Source organism: Panthera pardus, unplaced genomic scaffold, assembly GCF_024362965.1.
Source record: "Panthera pardus isolate Hobbes unplaced genomic scaffold, ASM2436296v1 HiC_scaffold_13, whole genome shotgun sequence".
Taxonomy (NCBI): domain Eukaryota; kingdom Metazoa; phylum Chordata; class Mammalia; order Carnivora; family Felidae; genus Panthera; species Panthera pardus.
The window spans coordinates 84,282,500-84,304,979 of NW_026526688.1; the positions used below are offsets into that span (position 1 = coordinate 84,282,500).

The window sequence follows — 22,480 nt, forward strand, 5'->3', positions numbered from 1 at the left end:
CTTTCCTAATCCAAAGATTCCTTCCTTTTGTGGAATCCTTACCCCCATAGTATGCTTGACTAATTCTTAGATGATGATTATAAAAGTCAGATATTCCTCAGTTGGTAATCAGTTTTAAATTTTGTTTTTTGCAAGTTAAATGAGAAACTACTAGGAACAAAATGGGTAGAGGCAAAATAGCATAATGAAATTTTTATGCTATAAATATTTTTCTATCCAATAAACTTCTCCATATGCCCATTTGGCATTAATTTGTTTTCTCCCCATTTCTCAGCTATTAAAGTTTACTAACCCTGCCCTACGTATCACAGGGGTGGGGGGAATATAGGTAGTAGTTATTGAATGCTTGCTCTGTATCAGGCACTATTTTAGGCATTTCACATGAATTATGATCAGTCTTACTCACCTCTTAGAAGTTTTGTATATTTATTCCTAATTTCCTGAAGAGGAAACTGAAGCTTGCCTAAGGTCACCTAGCTACAAGGGAGCAGAACCAGGATTTATATTCAGATTGGCCTGAATATAAAGGCTTATACTTCTCACTTGGATACTAATGTGACCTCAAGTTTTCTAGTGATTAACAATAATTTGTTTTGAATATTAATACCTGACATATGTAATTATAAAGAATCTTCCTGGCGGTTGAGCAGAACTGAATTTATTTCACTTAAAAATTTTAGGGTCACCTGGATGGCTCAGTCAGTAAGGGTCCAACTTCAGCTCAGGCCATGATCTCAAGGTTCATGAGTTTGGGCCCACATCAGGCTCTGTGCTGACAGCTCAAAAGCCTTGAGCTTGCTTTGGATTCTGTGTCTCCCTCTCTCTCTCTCTCTGCCCCTATCCTACTCACATTCCGTCTCATTCTTTCTCAAAAATAAATAAACATTTAAAAATTTCAAAAAAAAAAACTACAAAAAAAATCTTGGTCTTGAAAATTGTCTTGGTTATTTTACCTAAAAAAAACTCTTAGGACATCGTAAAATTCTCTTAGAATAGTTCTTATCTGTTCAAAAGGAAGTCATGCTATTTGGAGTTCTGTTTCTCATTTGCCATCTGGTACTGAGAGCTGCAAATTCTTTCTACTTTTTGTGTAACTTGCCTTTATCTTTGTTGTTCCAGTACTGGATACCAGTTTATTTACTATTCACCTGAAAACACAGCCAAAGCAAAAGAAGTTCTCAGCAACATCAATCAACTACAACCTCTGATAGCAACCCATGCGGACCTCCTGCTTAATTCTGCAAGCCAGCATTCTCCAGACAGCCTGAAGAATTCTTTAAAGATGCTTTCAGAAAAAGTAAGATCCAAATCACTACTACAGTGGGGAAAATGAAATACCCAAATCCCCATTGGTGTTGCTTTCTGCATACATTGCCTTTCACAGCATCTGGAAATGTAAAATAGACTAGGTTAAAAAGTAAGCTTCAAAGTATTGCCACAGGATCAAAATGAATTGGCCTCATTCTCTTTTCAAATCTTACTAAGCATTAATTTTTTTTTTTATGTAGGAAATGAAACCTGTTATTGGCTGATATATATTTTCTCTTTTTCTTGACATCTTTCATTTTCTTTGGCTCATGGTCTTATTAAGTGAGTTAAATTAGATTTTAAAAATTATTTTCCTCTGGTGATCAACTAATTTTTATGCATATGAAGCTATACATTTGAATAGGAATGTCACCTCATTTGAAAGCACCACTTTGATGTGGATTCTTATCAGTGGCATGGGGTAATTCCTCTGCTTTGGTTTGCTTTCTACAACATTATCTACTGGGAGAAGGTTTTAAAAATTTCCAAAAATATTAGCTCTTGTTTGTAATGTAGTGGGACCTAAGCCGAATTTTTCTTTCAAAGGTGACTTCCCCCAGTATATACAAAGAGAAGAAGTAGTCTGGCATGAGGTAAATCATCAACATCAACTTTCATACCTAATTAGGGCAGCTGAAAAGTACAGAGAGAACCAAGATTGAAAAGACAAATTGCAGCTTGATTTTAAATGTAAAACCGGGTGTCCTGGAGTCCAATTCCAATACACTTATCCTTAACCTTCACATTCTGAGGACATCTTGCAGTTTATTATGAGATACTTCCAATAAATATGCCCTTGAAGAAACTGAGCAGAAACAAAATTCTCATGGTATCATTTTAGAATAAAACAAGTATAGTTTTTCATGTCCCTAAAGAACAGATTGATGGAAACTTGGGTATTATATATGTATATATTTTTTATTCAAATATGTCAATTTATAATATGAATACCTGGTGCTTATTAAACATTTTAATGTATGCATTATCATTTATTTTTCTTATAGAATGAAACTAATATCTATTTTCCTTAAAAATTAGCTAATATCTATTCAAAGAGGTGAAATAAATTACGTCATAAATTATAAAGTGAAAAATGAAAATCCAAGACTTCCAGTTCAAAATGTAGCATTCTTTCTATGACATAACAGGTACTTCCATAATGAAAAGAAAAGAAAAAATTGACCCAAATTTTACCAATACTCTATGTTGCTAAATATTGTGCTTTATGACTTATATTATTTCATTTAATCTTCAAACTTAATTTTCACATTGTGAGTACATATTAACTCTGCCTCACAAAGGAAAATGATTAAGGCTCAGAGAAGTTAAAAAGATGTATGAAATCACACAGCTAGATGCAAACAAAACCAAGATTCAAACCCAGGTCTGGTTGACTCTGGAATGGAAAATCCTTCTGATATCCTATGGGTTATATATGTGTTTTGACACTTCTTTTTTAAAAATTTTTAAACATTTTTCGTTAGGCATACTTCTCAGTAATACTTAAGTATCTTAATGATCGATAAGTATGGCTAATTGTCAATAAATATGTTAGGACTAGAAAAAAAAAGAGGGAAAAGAGGGGAGTGTTGTATATAGTAAAATAATATAATTTCATTGAGTTGATTTCTTTTTTTGATTTGCAGATGATAGGAGGTTTTTCTGGGCTCACTTAAGTAGAAAAATTTAGCAAATGGCACATCACTGCAGTGATTACAGAGCAGTATTTATATTCTTCCCGTGCATTGGGCCAGGGATTTGTCATTTCATACATCATTCACACCTTGCTGCAGTGATTGGGGAGAGGGGTGGAACAGGGTATGTATTTTCTCCTTTAACTCAGCATTGCTCCCAAATTTTACCCTATGTTTTTCTACTGAGTAGACAAGCTTCACCTACTTATAAGTCTGTCAACCTCTGAAATCAGAGGGATCTTTTTTTAGTTTGCAAGCCATGCATTACTTTAAGAATTTATGCCTGGAATTTCAAAGAATTATCTAAGTTAACAGAGTTTTGCATAATCTATGGAGGCAGCTAATAGCTTACAGTTTAAAATAAAGTATGATCCACGAACTTAGCATAAAAGATAAATAGTCTCAATATTTAATATTAGAATATTTAGCTTAAAATATTTTGGGGTTTTATTGTTGTTTTAAGATTTTATCTGTAGGTAATCTAAACCCCCAATGTGGGACTCAAACTTATAACCCCAAGATCAAGAGTTGCATGCTCTATCCCCTGAGCCAGCCAAGCACCCCTAAAACATTCTGTTTTTAAGATCAGGGTCTTGCACACTGTGGGTCAGAGCATAAAACGTTTCTCTATTATTAGTCCCCTTGTTTCTTTTATTGAATCTGAACTGGTATGTTTAGAAAATAAGTCATTCAGTTGTCTCTGGAGCTCATTCATGTAGCATATTCAATAGGAATTATTTATGTTCATATGCATCAGGGAAAGTCCAAGCCCAATATGGGAGAGTTCTCTGTATTGACTAAGGAGGCTGTGTAGGGCTGAGGGAAGCCCATGCGTAGTATAGTAGAAGGCATTCAGTTGTTTTGTAATGAGATGGAATCTCTCCTGTTAGGTAACATGTAGCTTCTGGAGATGATAGCAATGGACACATTATCAGATCAATTTATGCTCAGAGTCTGGGGATGGAAGCAAAGGACAACAGAGAGATCCAACTGCATATTGAATCTCAGAGGAGCAATATTTGTAGATCCAAGGTCAATTCACATCATCTCTACTGTTAATGATAACCAAGACTAAGACTAAGGCTCACCAGCAAAATTCCATTCCTCTAAACATTTATTGGTGGAGAAAACAAACAAACACAATTTATGAAAAGTAAAAATATTTACTGAATTCATACTAATTACACTAGGTGCACAAAATGGAATAAGAAAGGTCTATTCTTGTTCTTCCCAAGAGATTCAAGGTTCTTGAGATAATGGTTATGATGCTAATGATGATGACAATAATAACTAACATTTATTGGAGGTTTAATAACTGTGAGTGAGACATTATTACAACATTTTACAAGTCCATGAGGTGGGCACTATTATTTTCAACATTTAATCTTTCTAATCCTATGAAATAGGTACTGGTTTTTTTTTTAACATTTATTTATTACTGAGAGACAGAGAGACACAGAGTGTGAGCAGGGGAGGGGTAGAGAGAGGGGGACACACAGAATCTGAAGCAGGCTCTGGGCTCTGAGCTGTCAGCACTGAGCCCGACGCGAGGCTCGAACTCACAAACTGTAAGATCATGACCTGAGCCGAAGTTGGTCGCCCAACCAACTGAGCCACCCAGGCGCCCCATGAAATAGGTACTGTTAGTGTCCTTATTTTATAAAGTAGAGGAAACCGAGGTACAGAAATATATATAATGCACCCAAAATCACACAACTTGTGAGTCTAGCTCCATATGTTGTGAGCTTAACCACTATTCAATATGGTCAAATGTTCCATGAGTTCCATGATGGACACTTGCATATATGATTAAGGAAACAAGTAGAGAGGTCAGAGTGGGAATAGGAAAGATAAAACTGAAATTCTGTAAGAATAAGAATTTTCTAAAAATTTGTCATGTCCTAATGTGTACAAGTGTAATTAAATTGTTCTATTTTTTTAATTATTAGTATGCCTTCTTATGGATGACTGGGTTTGATCCTTGCATATTAATTCATGAAAATAATAAAGAAATTATTTAATCTTATGATATAGGGTCATAAGAAAAGGAAAACTGAGTTTATATGAATAATTTTAACAGAGAAGACAAAGGATAGGCCAAATTTTTAACATAAGATCTGAAAGGTTAATAATAGAGTGGGTTAAAAATGTATTTTCCTTTTTGCTAGACTGAAAGTATGCAATACTATGAAAAATAAAAGGGAGAAAAAAGTAATGTGACTAAATTTGAACTGAAAAAATAAGGACTTAAGAGATATAGGTATCTATCTCTCACAGCTTAGATATATGTGTGACATCAACTTTAAATGCTCATCACATTTTCTATCCATAGAGATGGAGAGATCTTGTGTAGAAAATCATTATTATTCTTGCTCATCAAAAAACAATATTGAGCACTTAATTGTGTGTGGTATTGTACTAATGCTGTATGACAAATGCTACGTAGACACGGACCTTAACTTTTATAACCTAAAATTTAAAAGAATGGGGTGTTTCACATTATGAAAATTGCTAGATGGTAAAAAAAACAACAACAAAATGATTTTGTTGCTAATATTAGAGGCTATGCTCACAGTATATTTGAGAAAATCTCACAACTTCTAATTCCTAGTGTCCTTTAACATAATACACTGAAACATCCTGTGTATTCCAAAAGCAAAAAACAAAAACAAAAACAAACAGCAGCAACAAAAACAACAAAAACATTTCAGTCTAACATTTAACTCAGGGTACTCTTAGAAATGTTCTGGTTGTTTTGTTTTGTTTTCTTAATTTTGTTTTAATGACAATACCAGGAAGCCAGTATACTAAGAAGTTGAAGATATAAATAATATATTGATTATGTTGATTACTTAGATACTGAGAAGGAATTTTTACTTTTATTTCCTTCAGTCACTCCTAGATCTATCTCAGTTCCAAACTAAACAGAACTTAATGAGTAGAGGTTCTTTTCTTTGCTTTTTTTTTATAGTTGGTGAAAGTATACATGAATGTATATAAAAGTATAAATGAAGATGAAATTTCATGATAGAACTCCTATTTCTTCTTCTTATACTCCTCATTAAATGGTAAACATTTCATTGATGAGATTAGCATATACCAAGCAAACAATTAAGCAGGAATATATGACCCACAACCAGAAGAAAAACAAGCAATAGAAACAGACCCAGAAATAGTAGAGATGATGAAATTAGCAGATAAGGATCTTACAACAGCAATTATAAATATAGTCCATATATTTAGAGAAGCAGAGAAACACACAAACAGGATGAAGAGGAAAATGGAAGATTAAAAAAGAATAATACAGAAATAAGAAAAATATAAAATATAATATTTGAAATAAAAACATGTACTAGGTAGAATTAGCAGATGGGTCACTTCAGAAGAATAAATAGTGAATTTTCAAACATAGTATTAGAAACTATTTAAATGTAGTACAGAGATAAAAAAAAGACGTAAAAACATAAATAGAATATGAATGACTTATCCAACAATACCAAGAAGTCTAATATGCATTAATCAGAGTCCTAGAAGAAGCAGAAAGGAAAATAGAAAAATACTTGCTGAAACGATGATGGAAATTCTTCAAAATTTAATGAGAAAACGAAACTATAGATCCAAGAAGCTCAATGTACTCTAAGCAGAATAAACATTTAAAAAAATGCAGGTACATCATCAAACTACTGAGAAACCGAGATAAAGTGAAAACTGAGGGGGAAAAGGCACATTATCTGCAAAGGAACATATAACAGAATTATTCACAGACTTATTAGATGTTCTTATAGAGTAACATCTTCAAAGTACTGATACACACACCCAAATTATAATTCCTTATCTACAGAAGATATCTTTCAAACATAAAGATGAAATAAAGACCATTTGAACAAATAAAAACTGGGAGATTTCATAGCAAATTTGTACTACTACAAATTTTAAAGTAAAGTCTTCAGGCCAAAGAAAGTGATTACATGGGGGGGAAAATGGATCTACAAAAGAATAAAGAGTACCAGAAATGGTAAGTATGTAGACAGATATATTTTTTAAAAACCAAACTTTAATTTACTTAAACATATTTACTCTTTAAAATAAAAATAATACTGAATATTCTGTGGTTAGTAACTTTCTAGGGTAAGCATAGCTATCAATATAATGGAATAGAGAATCTAGAAATAGACCCACACATATATGTTCAAATAACCTTAGAGAAAGGGCAAATAAAATTCATTGGGAAAATGATGTATTCTTAACATAAAACTCAGGAACAATTGGATATCCATATGTAAAAAAAAAAAAAAAAAAACCTTCCCTTATCTTTACCTCACATATCTATAAAAATTAATTCAAAATAGAGCATAAATCTTAATATACAAGCTAAAAGAAAGAAGCAAACAGACAAACTTCTAGAAGACAACATAGGAAAAATTTTTTGTCATCTTGGATTAGGCAAATATTTCTTGGAACACAAAAAGTATGAACCAATAAAAGAAAACACGTGATATATAAGGCATCATCAAAATCAAAAACTTTCATTAAAGTTTTCAGGAGACATTCAGATGACATTATTAAAAAGTGAGAAGGCAAGTCTGGACTGAGAAAATATTTGTAAACTATGTATCTTACAAAGGAAATCATCAGAATACATAAAGTATTCTTATACTTTAATAATAAGACAAGTGACTTAATTTAAAATGGGCAAAAAAAATTGAAATGATATTTCATCAGAGAAGATATATGGATGGCAAATAAACACACGTAAAGATGCTCATCATCATTTGTTTTTAGGGAAATACAGATTTAAACTAAAATGAGGTAATACTAACTACCCACTAGAATTAAGCTGAAATCAAAAAGGTTAAGCATATGAGGAGTTGGGGAGGATATGAAATGACTGGAACATTCATATATTACTTACATAATTACTTGCACACTTTGAAAAACAGTTCAGCAGTGTCTCATAATGTTTATATAAATATATATAATAAATATAAATGTGTGTTTATATATATGTTTATATATACATTTGTTTATATATGTATATGATCTAGCCATTTCACTCCTGGTTATTCACCCAAGAGAAATTCTCTTTTGTAAGTTGGAAGGTCGTTGAGTGAGGAAGGACCGGAGACATGCTTTGTGAAGATGATCCTCATAGAATAGAGAAGCTGAGCTAGACAGTGGATTTGAATTATTGGACATTATTGGGCATTACAAAATGTCAGCATTCCTCTTGGGGGAGCTTGCTAAAAATACAAATTCTGACTCAGCTTCTGGGCTGGGACTCAGATGTCTACATTTTAATATTAGTGACCTTGAAGAACATCCCATAAAACAAAGCATTAGCTTAGGAAAAACAAATCAATCAGTAAGGAGACTATGGAAAGTATCCACATGGAATGTAGAAAGGATCTTAACTGTAGAAAGGACTAGCTGTGGACATAATCTTTGAAATTACTGAAAAAGCATAACTTGTAGAAATTAATGACTAATCTAGAAGATGAATATTGCTGAAGATGATCCAGACATTTGGGCGCTGAGTTGCTGCATAATGATGACACCACACAGTTTGAAAAGCTGGGAAGAACACATTTATTGAAAACACTTGAGATCAGGCTGTGACTTCTCACCTTGAAAGACTTTCAGATGGAAACAGGTGACAGTACTGGTTCAAGAGGTGGATAGAGATGGATTTTAGAGACTGTGGCATAAAGAGGGTAGTTGAAGCTATGGGGAAATGTGTTATATATCTAATGGGGAAAAAAATGCTTTCAAGAAAGTGGTTTAAGGTCCCTTAGGATTTGTTTACCATATTTTGAGTGAGTCTGGGATGATGAGACAACAAAGGAAACTGAAAAGATCATTCAAGAAAGGGGAGCATAAATAGAAGAGTTCACAGTTTACAGTGAACTGCTATGAGGTTTCATAGGTGAGCATTGTAATTTTGTGCAAACTGGAGAAAAGTTGTTATGTGATTTAGCCAAGGTCAAGTGCATAATTTGTATGATCTGCCCAGATGCCAAGTAACTCTCCTGAAGGTTCAGTGTTCTTTTCTTTAGGGAATGTAGAAAACATACATATTTATGTACTAATTCCAGAGTATAGCACTATTGCCCTATGCAATAATTAAAGTATATCAAAATTTTAAAAATAAACAGACTTATTGTGGTGATAGTGTTGCAATATATTCAAAAATTGAATTCTTATACTGTACACATGAAACTAATATATGTTGAGCATATCTAATTTTTTTAACGTTTATTTATTTTTGAGAAGAGAGAGACAGAGCATGAGCGGGGGAGGAGAGAGAAAGAGGGAGACACAGAATCTGAAACAGGCTCCAGGCTCTGAGCTGTCTGACGCAGGGCTTGAACTCACAGACGCGAGATTATGACCTGAGCCGAACTCAGATGCTTAACTGACTGAGCCACACAGGCGCCCCAAGCATATCTAAATAATAAAAAAGAAACCAAGCGATATTAGATAGGGACCATGCAGGTGATGAAAGTAAGAGAGGCTAGTTGGGTGCAAAATAATAGGGAATGGTAAGGTCGGGGAAAAAAAATAAACAGGATTCTTTTTTGTCATATACATGACTACTAAAATAATAATCACCTGTTTGTGTCATTGGCTACTTCTGTCTTGCAGGTGGGGTTAGGCATCGCTTTGAATTTTTTCGTCGAAAAAAAGCTTTTAAATAGTATGAGACTTTGCTTAATTTGTTGAGATCTCTAGTTAAAAAGGGTAGTTTTAAATAAACATATTCCTAACTATTCCTCTGCCCTTAATATTTAGGAACCTAGGAAATTCATCCCCAGAAGAAGTAATTTTACTGGTTTTATACTTGTAGATAATTCTGTGTGTTACTTTGAAGAACATTTGCATGAGAACATGAATTGGAAAAATGTCAGGAAGGCAAGAAAACATTTCATTTTTAAGATACCATTTCTTTCTCTTTTTTAATATCAAACAAATGAAATGATCCACCTTAGGTACAGAGTTTATGTTTTTTTTGCTATATTATTAAACTGTTTTAAATAAATTGATTTGCCTACCCTTATGATAACATGTAGACAGCCTTTTTCCTTTCATTTAATGCAGTATGAGCAGAGTCAGAAAAGGAAAAAGGTTTTCAGTACTTTGAGTCAATAGGCAACTCCACATCCTTCCCATGACTTTGAACTTCCTTAGTGTCATCTCTGTCTCAAGAACAGCAGCATACAGATGTATTGGAATTGAGTGATTACGTTAATCCCTTCAAGCTAATTTATTTTGAGTGTAAAACATCAGGATCTGCATTGGTCTACATTTACTAAGTAGTGCTAGTCAAGAAAATTTCCAGGTCATATGGATATAGTAATGGAATTTTGGCTATTTTCTATCAAAGTGCAATTCTCTGCAAAAGATCATGGCTATTCATAGAGTTTCCAGTCAGATGAATTTTCCAATATAGACACAACGTGTTTCTATAAGATTTTGTGTGTTCATTCAGCTACCCTCCCCCCACCAAGAAAATTCTGGGTTGTAAAATTGCACGAATCTACTATACTATCTTTCATGTCTTTGGTGATAAATCAACTCAAATGAGATTTGAATAAATGAAGTGGAATCTCTGTGCATGCATGCAATGGGAAGAAAATGATGGCAATTATAAGAACTTTAGATTTCATTGGGTGTGAATATATATTCAGCTACATAGTAATTAGGTGATGTTATGGAGACTGGAGCTGTAGTAGCAGGAATTCAAAGAAGGCAAGCTGTTTTGCTCTAAAAATAAGTCAAAAGAATTTATTGAATGTATCAATAGAGAAATAGTTTAGTTAAGCTGAATGGAAGTAAATTTGCATTTTTAAATATTTAAATTCACATTGATGGATCTATCCAGGCTCTATGAAAATTATGTAAATAACGTTTCCCTATTTTGTTATAACTATATTGCCTTGTGAGTACTGTCTAGCTACATTTTTCATCAGTATTTTTTTTGTATTGTTCATTTTCATTTTAACACTTCATTGTGAACATCAATTAATGCTTCTTTTTATGCCTTTTCACTATAAGCTCCCTTTTAATTTTGTTTTCCTAAATTATTACCAAAATATTTTTCAATATTTTATTCTTGTATATCCTTTTTTAAATATTTCTTGTCTACTTACCTTCAAAGTGCTTTCAATACAACTAATAGATTAAAAGAGCATTTAAAAATATCAGTAAAGTTTAACAGTGAAGATAGTTACACTGACAATTGTAGACGTGATTAATTATAGGAGCAAGTAGATGTCCAAAGCTCTCGAGGAGCTTGGGGTTAAGGAAGAAAGGGGAGAAGGACAGAAGTATGCAGGTGATGGTGGGTTGATAGGTGGGGTGGAGTATGGGGAAAAGCTACTGAACTTGTTAGAAAACTACAGCTCTGTTCCCTTTGTGTTACTGGTAAGCAGTCTGTTCTAGGACAGGACACCACTCTTCCTTTTTAGTTTCTTTTCCTGGTTAATGAGAGGTCTGACTTTAAGGTCTTATGCAACTGTAGAATTTCATGATCTATTGCAAAGACTTAACTATGTAGTCCTATTAGCATATGTAGTCTTATTAACATAGTCTTATTAGGCAATTGTTTTGCATGGGGTTTAACTGGTTTTCTTTAATTGCTGACACAACAGGGGTTTTTAAGGGATAATTTAGTAACCATTTGTTAGACATGGCACTGTTGAATGCATATTGAGAATACGCGAGTAAATGATTACCTTGAGTTACAGTGATGGTGAAGTCAGCATTACATCCAAGTGTCTCATGAAATGGTGATGATATCAACTATTATTCAAAATAATGCTATGATTTAAAGGGCTTCTCAACAGATTACAATATGTGATTGTGTTAGCAATATGAGTCAATGTTTGAGTTACTACTCTATTCTGAACGAATAGATTGTTAGACCACATGCATGTTAAGTGTAGTATAATACAGAAGATCAATTACTACATCATCCAGTGTAGTACAGGGTGAAGCTATTAAACATTTCATCAGGAAATTGCAAAGTACTGTTGTAAAATTCTTTATTGTTGGGAAGCTGTCATTTCTATAGTACTTACTAGGTATTTACCACCAGCTTGTAAAATCTACCGTAGCAAGTTTCACAGCAGCCTCATTAACATTGAGCATTAGTGAAACCATTTGGTGGAGGAGACAGTTTAAGGGGTGATGATAAGGAATAAAAGTCAAATATTTTCATGGGAAAACTGCCTGTACCATCTCTACTATTGAAATCTACTCAGGATGCTAAAAAGAAAAAAAAAAGGTTTCCTGCCTCTGTTTTTAAAGATACATATTCCTTTCTTTAGACTTTCACTCTGTTTAAACTATAGAATATACATAGTCTGATCACATTTTCCTTTAAGGTGCATTTGGAATTACTTGAAAGGTGCAGCAGGTAGACAGTGTTCAAATGATTACCTCTAGTGAAATTCATCTTCAAAGATAGAATTTAGAATTAAAAGAGAGGGGGCTGAGGAGACAGCTGGTGTTTATAGTGCCCACAGAACCTCAGCATTAACTTTTAGAACAGGAGGACTCAAGACCTTGGCATCATCCCAAAACTCAACTATTTTCATTGATTGGTATGAATCATTTTCTCTCTCTGTCGCCTGTACTTTTTCCACCATGCACACCACTTATGTGCCAACAAATCTGCTGTTGACCTTTTCATAGCTCTATGCTGAGATGCCTACCATGGTGTTTCTAATCCTTGTCAATTTCTTTCCAGACAGAGCTTTTTGTACATGCCTTCAAGGATCAGTTGGTTAGAAGTGCTCTTTTAGCCCTCTACACTGCCAGGCCAGGAGGTGTCCTTAAGAAACCACCCTCTCCTAAGAACAGCACAGAGGAGAGCTGTCCCCAGGACCCACCCCCACCGATGAGAAGGCAGGACTCCATACCACATCATTCAGACTATGATGAGGAAGAGTGGGTAAGTCTCTTGCACATCGCTTGCCTCCTGATGTTTAGTCCTGAGAAGTCAAGCAAGAAAGATCAGAAATCTCTCCTCTTCATCAAAACAAGTTGGAAAGCAGTCCTAATACAGATTGTGGATAAATAGGCAACATTTTTCCTTGGGGAAAAATTATAAATGGAAGTTTTATTCCTGATCACATTTATTTGGCATAAAAATTTATAGTTACATAATACATAAATATATATATACATAAATATACATATATATACATAAATATATATAACCATATATATATATACATAAATATATATATAACCAAGATGTCATTAAAGCAAAGATGCCACAATTACATGACCTATAATACTTTTCTGTATTTATTGCCAAGGTAATATGAACTATTAAAATTGTGTTTTTTAGAAAAACAGTAAAAAATCACTTATAATCCACTACTTCTTGCAAATATTTTCTTACTGCAATCTGGTGTTTTAGTTCTGGACGAACTTCAAAAGACATTCGCGTTTACATAGCAGTAGGCATAGAGATCTCTTAAATCCTTCTTGTTCGTGATTATATTATTTAAAAAAATATGTTGTCCGGGTGCTCTGAAATTGGCAAAAGGATGGCCACATAAAAGCATCTGAAAAAATAGCTAGTATAGGCAAAAAAAAAAAAAAAAGCTAACATGATAATAGAAACTCTAGTTGGACAGAATAAGAGAAACATGAAGGTGCTGGCTAAAGGGGAGCAGTGTTATTCCTGAATTAATACATATTAATTATTCAAGAACAAAGTATGTGCATATCACACACACAGAAGAAAGCTCTTTACTGTATCATAAGTTTAACCAAGAAAATAATATGCTAGCCATGTTAGATGTTAAACAGTTAATGATTACTTTTCCTGCCATCCTAGAATTTAAGAGCATTTGGGGAGTAAATTATTTGAAAGGCCCAGGTCTCTCAAAAAAAATTGCTGTCTGAAGGGCTGTGAAAGAGATGGCTGTTCTATCTTTTGATAAAACTTCTATCACAGGAAAGACAGAGCTGGGTTGCTAGAAGTAAATGCTGAATAAGTATTTGTTGCTGCTGATTAAGATTGCGCTTCTCCCACTGAGAAGTTTTCAGAAGAGCAAATCTAATATTTCTCCTTTTTGCCTTCACCTTCTTCTTCAATTTATTCACAGCTCCAAGGCGTATGTACCTCTTAACCTCTCTGAAGTTCAATTTTCTCAACTGTAAAGTGAAAATAACAGTACCTGTTCTGTTTAGCTCCTTGGGTGGTCATGAGATAAATGATTTACCTGTGCAATAATGCCCCATTATGTGGGAAGGCCTGGAAATGCATTGTATTACTTTAGTATTGTTGCTATATGTTTTCTTTTTTAAGATGCATAAATTATATAATCTTATTATGGAGATTAATACTATCTCTTAAAGTAAATGGGGAAACTGGATCTATCATAAAATGTGTGTTGTAAATTTTAAAGAGTTTGAGTAAATATAGAAAAGAACTTGTATTTTATTGAATTAAACATATGATGTCAACCTTATGACAAATAGGTACCATTTTTATATTATGTCAAGTAAAAATTTTGAAGTTGGGTATCTTCTGTTTTTATAATTTTCACCTTGCTTTGTTATGCAAATTCTCCTCCACACCTTGCCATTCTCCTGCTGTTCAAAAGTGTCCCTCTCCATCCCTCCCTCCTTATTTCCTTTTCTTTAGATAATTTTTGAGACCTTCTATATTGTAGGTGTGTGTGATTATTATTAGTGGTTTACTTGTTTTGTTATAAAGATGGTGAAAATTGAGCATGTTTATATTCCAAAAGCCATTTGAGAAGCAGAGAGGTGATGAATGGTAGAGTGAGGTTTTTTTCTCCATAAAGAAGAGACTCAATTTTAGCATACAGGTGGAAGGCAGTCCTGGGCAGAAATGGGCTCTTCTGCTGAGACTATGAGGAGAATATAAGGATCAGTTTCACTTTTTTGAGGGTAGATGAGGCTGGATGGCTTCTTTTTTGTTTGCTTAAAATATTTTTCTAGCTATATTGAGATATAACCAACATATAATATTGTATTAGTTGAGTTGAGATAATGAGTTGAGAAATAATTACCATACTAAATTAGTTAATATATAAGATTTTTTTTGTTGATGAGAACTTTTAAGATCTACTCTCTTACAACTTAAAATGTACAATACTGTGTTGTTAACTATAGTCACCATGCTGTGCATTACATCCCCATGACTTATTATCTTATAACTGGAAGTTTTTGTACCTTTTGACCCCTTTTACCTATTTGCCCTACCACCCCGAACCCTCACCTCTGGCAACCACCAACCTGTTGTCTGTTTCTGTGAGTTTGTTGTTTGTTTGTTTTTAGATTCCACATATAAAAGAGATCACACAGTATTTGCCTTTCTCCATCTGACTTATGTCACTGAGTTTAATGCCTTCAGGGTCCATCCATGTTGTTGCAAATGGCAGGATTTCCCTCTTTTTGTGGCTGAATGATATTTCGTATATTTACCACATTTTCTTTGTCCATTCATCTGCCAGTGGACACTTAGGTTGTTTCCATATCTTGGTTATTGTAAATAATGCTTCAGTGAATGTGCAGGTACCAATACCTCTTTGAGATCGTGATTTCATTTCCTTCGGGTATATACATCCTCAGAAATGGAATTGCTGGATCATATGGTTGTTCTAGTTTTAGTTTTTTGAGGAACCTCCATATTGTTTTTCAGTGGCTGCACCAATTTACATTCCCACCACACCACCCAGGGTTCTCTTTCCTACACATCCACACCAGCATTTGTTATCTCTTATCTTTTTGATGATAACCATTCTAACAAGTATGAGGTGATATGTCATTGTGGTTCCCTGATGATTAGTGATATTGAGCACCTTGTCACATACCTGTTGGCTATTTGTGCGTCTTCTTTGGAAAGATGTTTATTCAGTTCCTCTGGCCACTTTTTAATTTTTTTTTTCTGTTGAGTTGTAGGAGTTCTTTATATTGTTTGGATATTAACGTGGGTGCTTTATTTTATCCTTAAAGTAGAATCTCGTACAAAGAGAAGGGGAGGCAGAGGATAGGATGAGGAAATGGGTAAAAGTTTCAAATTGGCATCCCAAAGACAATGGGTAGAGGTGCTTACTAGCAACACTTAGAAAAATTAGGAAGAATTCCAATCCTTGCGATGGGCCATTCAGGGTTGCATTGGACGTCCGTATGGTTGTTGGCTTATCCTTTATTATTCTTTTTGGAATGCTTTAGTCTGTTGACACTAGGAAAAAGTCTTACTGATTTTTTTTCTTCCAGTTGATGTGGACGTGTCTTCTCAGTTTCTTGGGTGTTTTGGTTTCCTTCACAGACAAAAGGGTAGGATAATAATAAATATCTGTATCTCCCTATCTCCTTTCATATAATTTCTGAATTTCCTCCAGGACACACTGTTGCTAGAAAGTATACGAATACTTTGTCTAAATTTACCACAATTATAAGGAAAATCTTTCCCACTCAGAAAAGTTGCTTCTCTCTCCTCCTAATGTAATTTGCCACTATTTGCAAGTGTAACCAAGTTTGGTTGTTATATAACATTCTGATTGCTTTTCCATAGCAATTACTTCCTATTGAGAAGATACCTTTGTTAAAAGATAGAAATCCCTTATTTAAAAAATAATTACCAAAGTCATAGCCATTTAACATTCTTTTCAAAGCTTTATATAAATTTGAAAAGATGAGGGGTGCCTGGGTGGCTCTGTCAGTTAAGCATCAGACCCTTGATTTCAGCTCAGCTTATGATATCATGGTTGGTGAAATCAAGCCTTGCATCAGGCTCTGTGCTGACAGAGCAGAGACTGTTTGGGATTCTCTTTCTCCTCTCTCTCTGCCCCTCCCCTGCTTGCTCTCAAGCATGTTCTCATTTTCTCAAAAGAAATAAATAAAGATAAGATAAGATACAATACGATACGATACGATAAGATAAAAATTGAAAAGATGAGTAAATCCAAACAAATGTAGCTAATTGAAAATGCCTTTAGACATTGTGCTATTAAATGAATTAGAATCAAAACTTTGTGTACCATTTTTCTTAGTTAATTGTTAGAAAAGTTTCAGCACTAATCACAAGTCTAATAAACTTCCTGAAATAATTCAGTGTTTTATATTAATTTAGTTAAGGTTCTGTGGTATATGAAGGTATTCTCTGGTCACTTAGGTTGGTTTAGGTTTGCACATAAGATTACAGTACCTCCATTTTTTAAAAAGCATTTTATTTAATGTCTTATAATGACTGTAGTTTTAACAATTAACTTGAACAGCTGCATTTAGCATCTTAAAATAAATATTGGAAACTAAATATATACTAGTAAATTACTCTTGAATTCTACTCTGTTGATACATGTAAAAACCTTTCTTTTTGAGGTTAGAAGAGAGAATATTAATTCTAAGTCAGCAGTTCTCTTTTCAACCTGTTTTGCTGGCAAAATTAATGACATATGAATCTGGATAATAATTATCTAGTCAATATGGAAGAGATTGAAACTAAAATGATCATGGACCAAAAAAAGTGCCTGTTATTTGCTGAATTGTACTTATTTAATGATTGAGTGCTTTAAAGATTTATTTTCCTGAAAAATTAGTAAACAATTAAACCCAAAGGAATGTTGGGATTTTATGGCAATCTGTGCAAAGAAATAGACTAATATGACATTCTTCATTTTTTTAGCTGGTAAAAATGACATATTGCTTTTCTTTCTCTTTATCTCTACAACAGATGCTTCTAGCAGCTGGGATTCCAAGATTAGTTTGTCCAAAATATGAAAGCATGTCATCCAACTAAAGTATTAAGTTGACCCAGTTTTTGTGGCTTCCAGTAATTATACTATTCTCTAGAACACTGTGATTTAACTTCAACATTACTACACTGATGGGTTCAGGGCTAAATCTATCTACCCTCATTCAAAAATTGTTAAAAACAAAATAAACTTCTGATCATTTATATTCTGTTTCATTCCAGCAAAGAGCAGAAGTAAGAAAACTATTCTTATTACTTAGCCATATCCCAAACCCATTTTTTAATTGAACTAAATTTCTATATCAGGCAACTTTTCGCATCCAAATTACCCAGTTAATTCCCTTCTTCATGTTGTAAATGTAAATCAAATTTTAAATTTTCAGTCCATGCTTAAACTAGGGAAACATTTGTTATGCCTTCTATGGTAAAATATGTTTATGTCACATGAGCACAGATGATCCACACTTATCTATAATACATTTTCAATAATGTTATAGATTATAGAAGCAGTAGCATAAATTTACAGTAATATTTATGTTGGACATAGTGTTAATAAATTCCATATATAACCTGAAAAAAAATTGTGGTTTCTCTGTAGCTCAGTATTCCCAAAGATTGCATTTTGGAATGAGATTTACATAAACCACCTTCTGGTATGTTCTTTACCACCATCTCACAGTCTATTTTGTACTACAACTTTCTCAAATGATGTCTGGATCAAATATGAATGCTTAAGCCTGACAAGAGTATTGATAGAGCTATTTATATTGCCATAATTAGTAACTGTAAGCATACATAGTTGCAAAATATTACTATTGAGGACAAAACACACTTATCCAGCCAAATACCCCCACAAGAAATCTGCAGTGATCTGTATTCTCAACTTCACTTGCCATCTTCTGTCTCCAATGTAGACCTTATCTCTAGGAAAAATAGTTCAGGCTGTGCATAATGCAGAGGTACCTATGCAAATTAATAATTCAAAAGATACTCTGTTCAGTTCTCTGGCTGGCTAGAATTATTTTATGTGAAACCACTAACCTGATCTTGATAAGAAGGAAATAAATCTCATTCTTCAGAGGTAATTAATTCTTATAGACAACTCGACCACTAATTTAACTTTCCTAAAGCAGTACCTTATAGCTTAGTTACCTGAATGAATAAAATCCCCACTAAAGTATGGCCGTTTATTTCAAAATTTTATGTTATAGGTAGATAGATATAAAATACGCATTCAACTCCAAAACATTTTGTGTAATAAAGCATTATTCTTGCATCTCGTGATCACACAGCCTCATGAACACTGAATTATAATCATTTGTGTATATATATATATATATATATATATATATATATATATATATATATTTCTTTATGTATTCATGGTCTTTATAAGCTCCTAGGGGGCAAAGTCAGCTTCATGTTCACTGTTGTACCCCACAGTTAGCAGACCATCTGCACAGAAAAGGTGCTCATTACTTATTTGTAGAATATATTAATGACTTTGAAATTTGCCCTCAAATTATTCTTGTTTACCTTCTTATTTTGGAATATGGAATATTCAACTTTACCATAACTTTGCACTGTGTCAGGTACCTTTTCCCTACTAGAATTCATGAATTCATCTGGGGATTCTGTGTCTCTCTTGTAATCAAAAGTACCCAGCTGTATCCTTCTCTCCTTAGTGTATATTTCCCAGTGTCGTAATCAACTCAAGAGGTGACTGTACAAGTCAGCTTCCAATATCTCCAAACATATAAAGCAGTAAAATTCAAATTAGATACATGACATCAGAGATGACCAAAGAACATGATGAAGAACATAAGAACATGATGAATTAAGGCTTTCAGAAACTTCCGGAAACCCTGTGGTGGCAATTTTAATTTTATTTGATTATTCATGCACCAATTACAAAGGTCCTAGTTATACAGAAAAAATTTTAGATGTTACTCAGCAAATATGAATTGGCAGTGACTATTTTCCCCTTGTCCCAGCTTTTTCTTTTTCATCCCTAAATCACACATAATAGGGTTGTCTGCTTTTGTTAATCTTATAATGAGAAGGGGGCATTGGAAGTATCCACTCACACAATCAGAAAGGGCAGGCAAAGACAGGGAGAATTGGGCTAGTTGTTACCTATGTGGCAGCTGAAATGTGTTCTATCATCTGTTTTCTTGATGGATGGGAAACATTCCTGAACTTCTCCAGTCCATTTCACCCAGGAGAAATGTGCTTTGAATACTTATCCAATATGAAAGTCCACAAAAGGTGATTAAGCAAAGTTCATGACTGTCCATTAAAATGCACAAATGTTCTATTAAAGAAAAGAAACCCCAAAAGAGATCTTTATGTGCATGCATATTCATGAAATCCTGACAATTTCTAGATTTTCCCACATGAAGTTAATACGTTCACCTTCAGCTCCCTGTTTTATAGCACCTAATACAGTGTTTTATACATACTCGTTCAATGTATTTTTCAGAGTTAATGTAGAAATAAATGAATAAATGGATTTGCTGAATCAGCAGTTCATCCTCCCACTCAAGCCAGTATTTTTAACAGAGATATTTTATTTTTATTAATGTAAAGGCAATTTTCCTGTGTTTTTTTTTATACTGGATACCATCATCTCCCTTAGATACTTTATTGACTCTTAAAATGCCTGATTCAACATCAGATATTTTTATTTTTCCTGTATATAATGAATATGCAAATTTGTATACACATACTTTAGAGATTTGTGATTACATTCAAATCAATCACTCTTAAACTTTAGTAATTTTTTTTTTCCTGAGAGAGAGATGGGGAGGGGGGTAGAGGAAGAGGGAGAGAGAGAATCCCAAGCAGGCTTCATGCCCAGTCCCATATGGTGCTCGATCTCATGACCTTGAGATCATGATCTGAGCCCAAATCAAGAGTCAGATGTTTAATCAACTGAGCCTCACAGGCAGCCCAAACTTTACTGTGTTCTAATGTAAATAGTGAGGCATTATTTTCTATGTACAAATTTTTGAATATCCATAATTTAATGAATAGTTAAAGAAATGAGGTATTTTTAGGCAGACTACTAACTTGGTATATCAGGGAACATTCTGTTAAACAAAATCAATCCTGGAAATTGATTATATGCAACACACCAACTGATAATGTCATATAATTCAACCAGTTGTGTAGCTAATGGTGTGCAGATAACATCCATTACCAATTTAAAATTAAGAGCTTTACTTAATCAGTGGGTTTTTTGTTATTAAACAAATGCTTTATTTAATGTTTTCACCACATTGAAAGCATTAGCATGATGTGACCTTTATTGTGGGGAACACAGCCAATCGGAGTATGAGCTTGGTTCTAACTTTAATTTGGAGATGTATATCATAATACTTACTATAGTTGTATCCCTTTACTTGTAAGTCACAGGTTGTTTAGTCAATCAACAGATGTTAATTAAGTGTACAATAATGCTATCAGTTCTTGGGGGAAAGTAGATTAAGTAGAAAATATGGCTCCTGGCCTCAAAAGCCATATCATGTAATTCAAGTGAATGGCCAGCACTCATAAACTAAGAAGAGATATTGAAAGACATGGAATCTTTCCCAGAATGGAGGTGGTTGTGTGATACACATTAAACATGTTAAAAATATTCAGAGAGAAGTTATATGAAGGTTGGAGAAGATGAAAAAAATAATCGCTTCCTTCTTTCATTCCTTCTTCATTCACTCATTTATTCATTCTTTTATTTATCTATTACCTGATGACTCCTAGCACCTGAGAATAAAAGGATTAATAAATAATAGTCATCCCCCTCATAGAGTTTGCTAGAAAGAAAAAAAAATGTTAAGCAGAGATAGAATAGAATGAACCATTCTTGGAGATGATGATACTTGAAAAGGTGAGAATCTGGATTGATGGAAGATGAGAGAAAGCATTCCAAGCATAAAAAGCAGTATGTGTCAGGATAGAAATATTAGTTCCTCCAAGGTTTCCTTCATATCTTTGATGTTCAGCACTGAGCAAGCTTGTAGCAGATGCCCAGAAAATATATGTTGAGCTAATTAAGAGCATGTTTCTAGGACAGCAAGGAGACTGACCTGGGGAAGTTTTCGTTTTGAAGATTAACGAGAAAGAAGAAGAGATATGTAGGTCGACACAACTGCAGAAGTGCCTCCAGGCTGAAGAATGAATACTTGCTGCAGTACAAAGCCTGCTTTTGATCAGAGGACTGATGATATGAGCATGGTGATTGATGAGGGTGAATGTACACTCATGTGTAGACCTGGCTGTATGATAGCTGATAGGATGGGTCTGGCCAAGAGCCAGACCAGGACAATATGGGGAGGTCAATACTACAGAAATAGTAGCTGACTATCAGAATCTCACTTATATGACTATGGACTGAATGTCAGGGTGAAGTCAGTAGTGTGATGATCTGGAAACAAAGGTCAGGGATTTTTACATGAGTAATTAGGTTAAGCTAAGTAGGAGAATCAATAGGAAGCAAAGGTTGGGTTATCTCAATTCTGATGGATATCACATGTCTGACTATTCTTACAGGATATGATGTGTATGTTTATATGTGTATTTGTGCAGGTGTGTATGTGTGTATGTGTGTGTGTGTGTGTGTGTGTGTGTACTACCTACTGTGGGCCATACGTGTACCAGTTTGTGCCATAGAGTATTTTAAGTGCAACTCCTTTTTTACCCAACATTCTTAAAGTTAGGATTCAGAGAGAAGAGCTAT

The 22,480-nt window shown here is 33.9% G+C and overlaps 1 protein-coding gene across 1 annotated transcript in view; it reads left to right on the plus strand.

Annotated features, from left to right (window-relative positions):
- INPP4B (inositol polyphosphate-4-phosphatase type II B) overlaps positions 1-22,480 on the plus strand; it is a 758,464-nt gene that overhangs the window by 627,154 nt on the left and 108,830 nt on the right. The window contains 2 exon segments of the mRNA XM_019420351.2: positions 1,120-1,297; positions 12,751-12,954. Of these exon segments, the coding sequence (XP_019275896.2) occupies positions 1,120-1,297; positions 12,751-12,954 (382 nt within the window).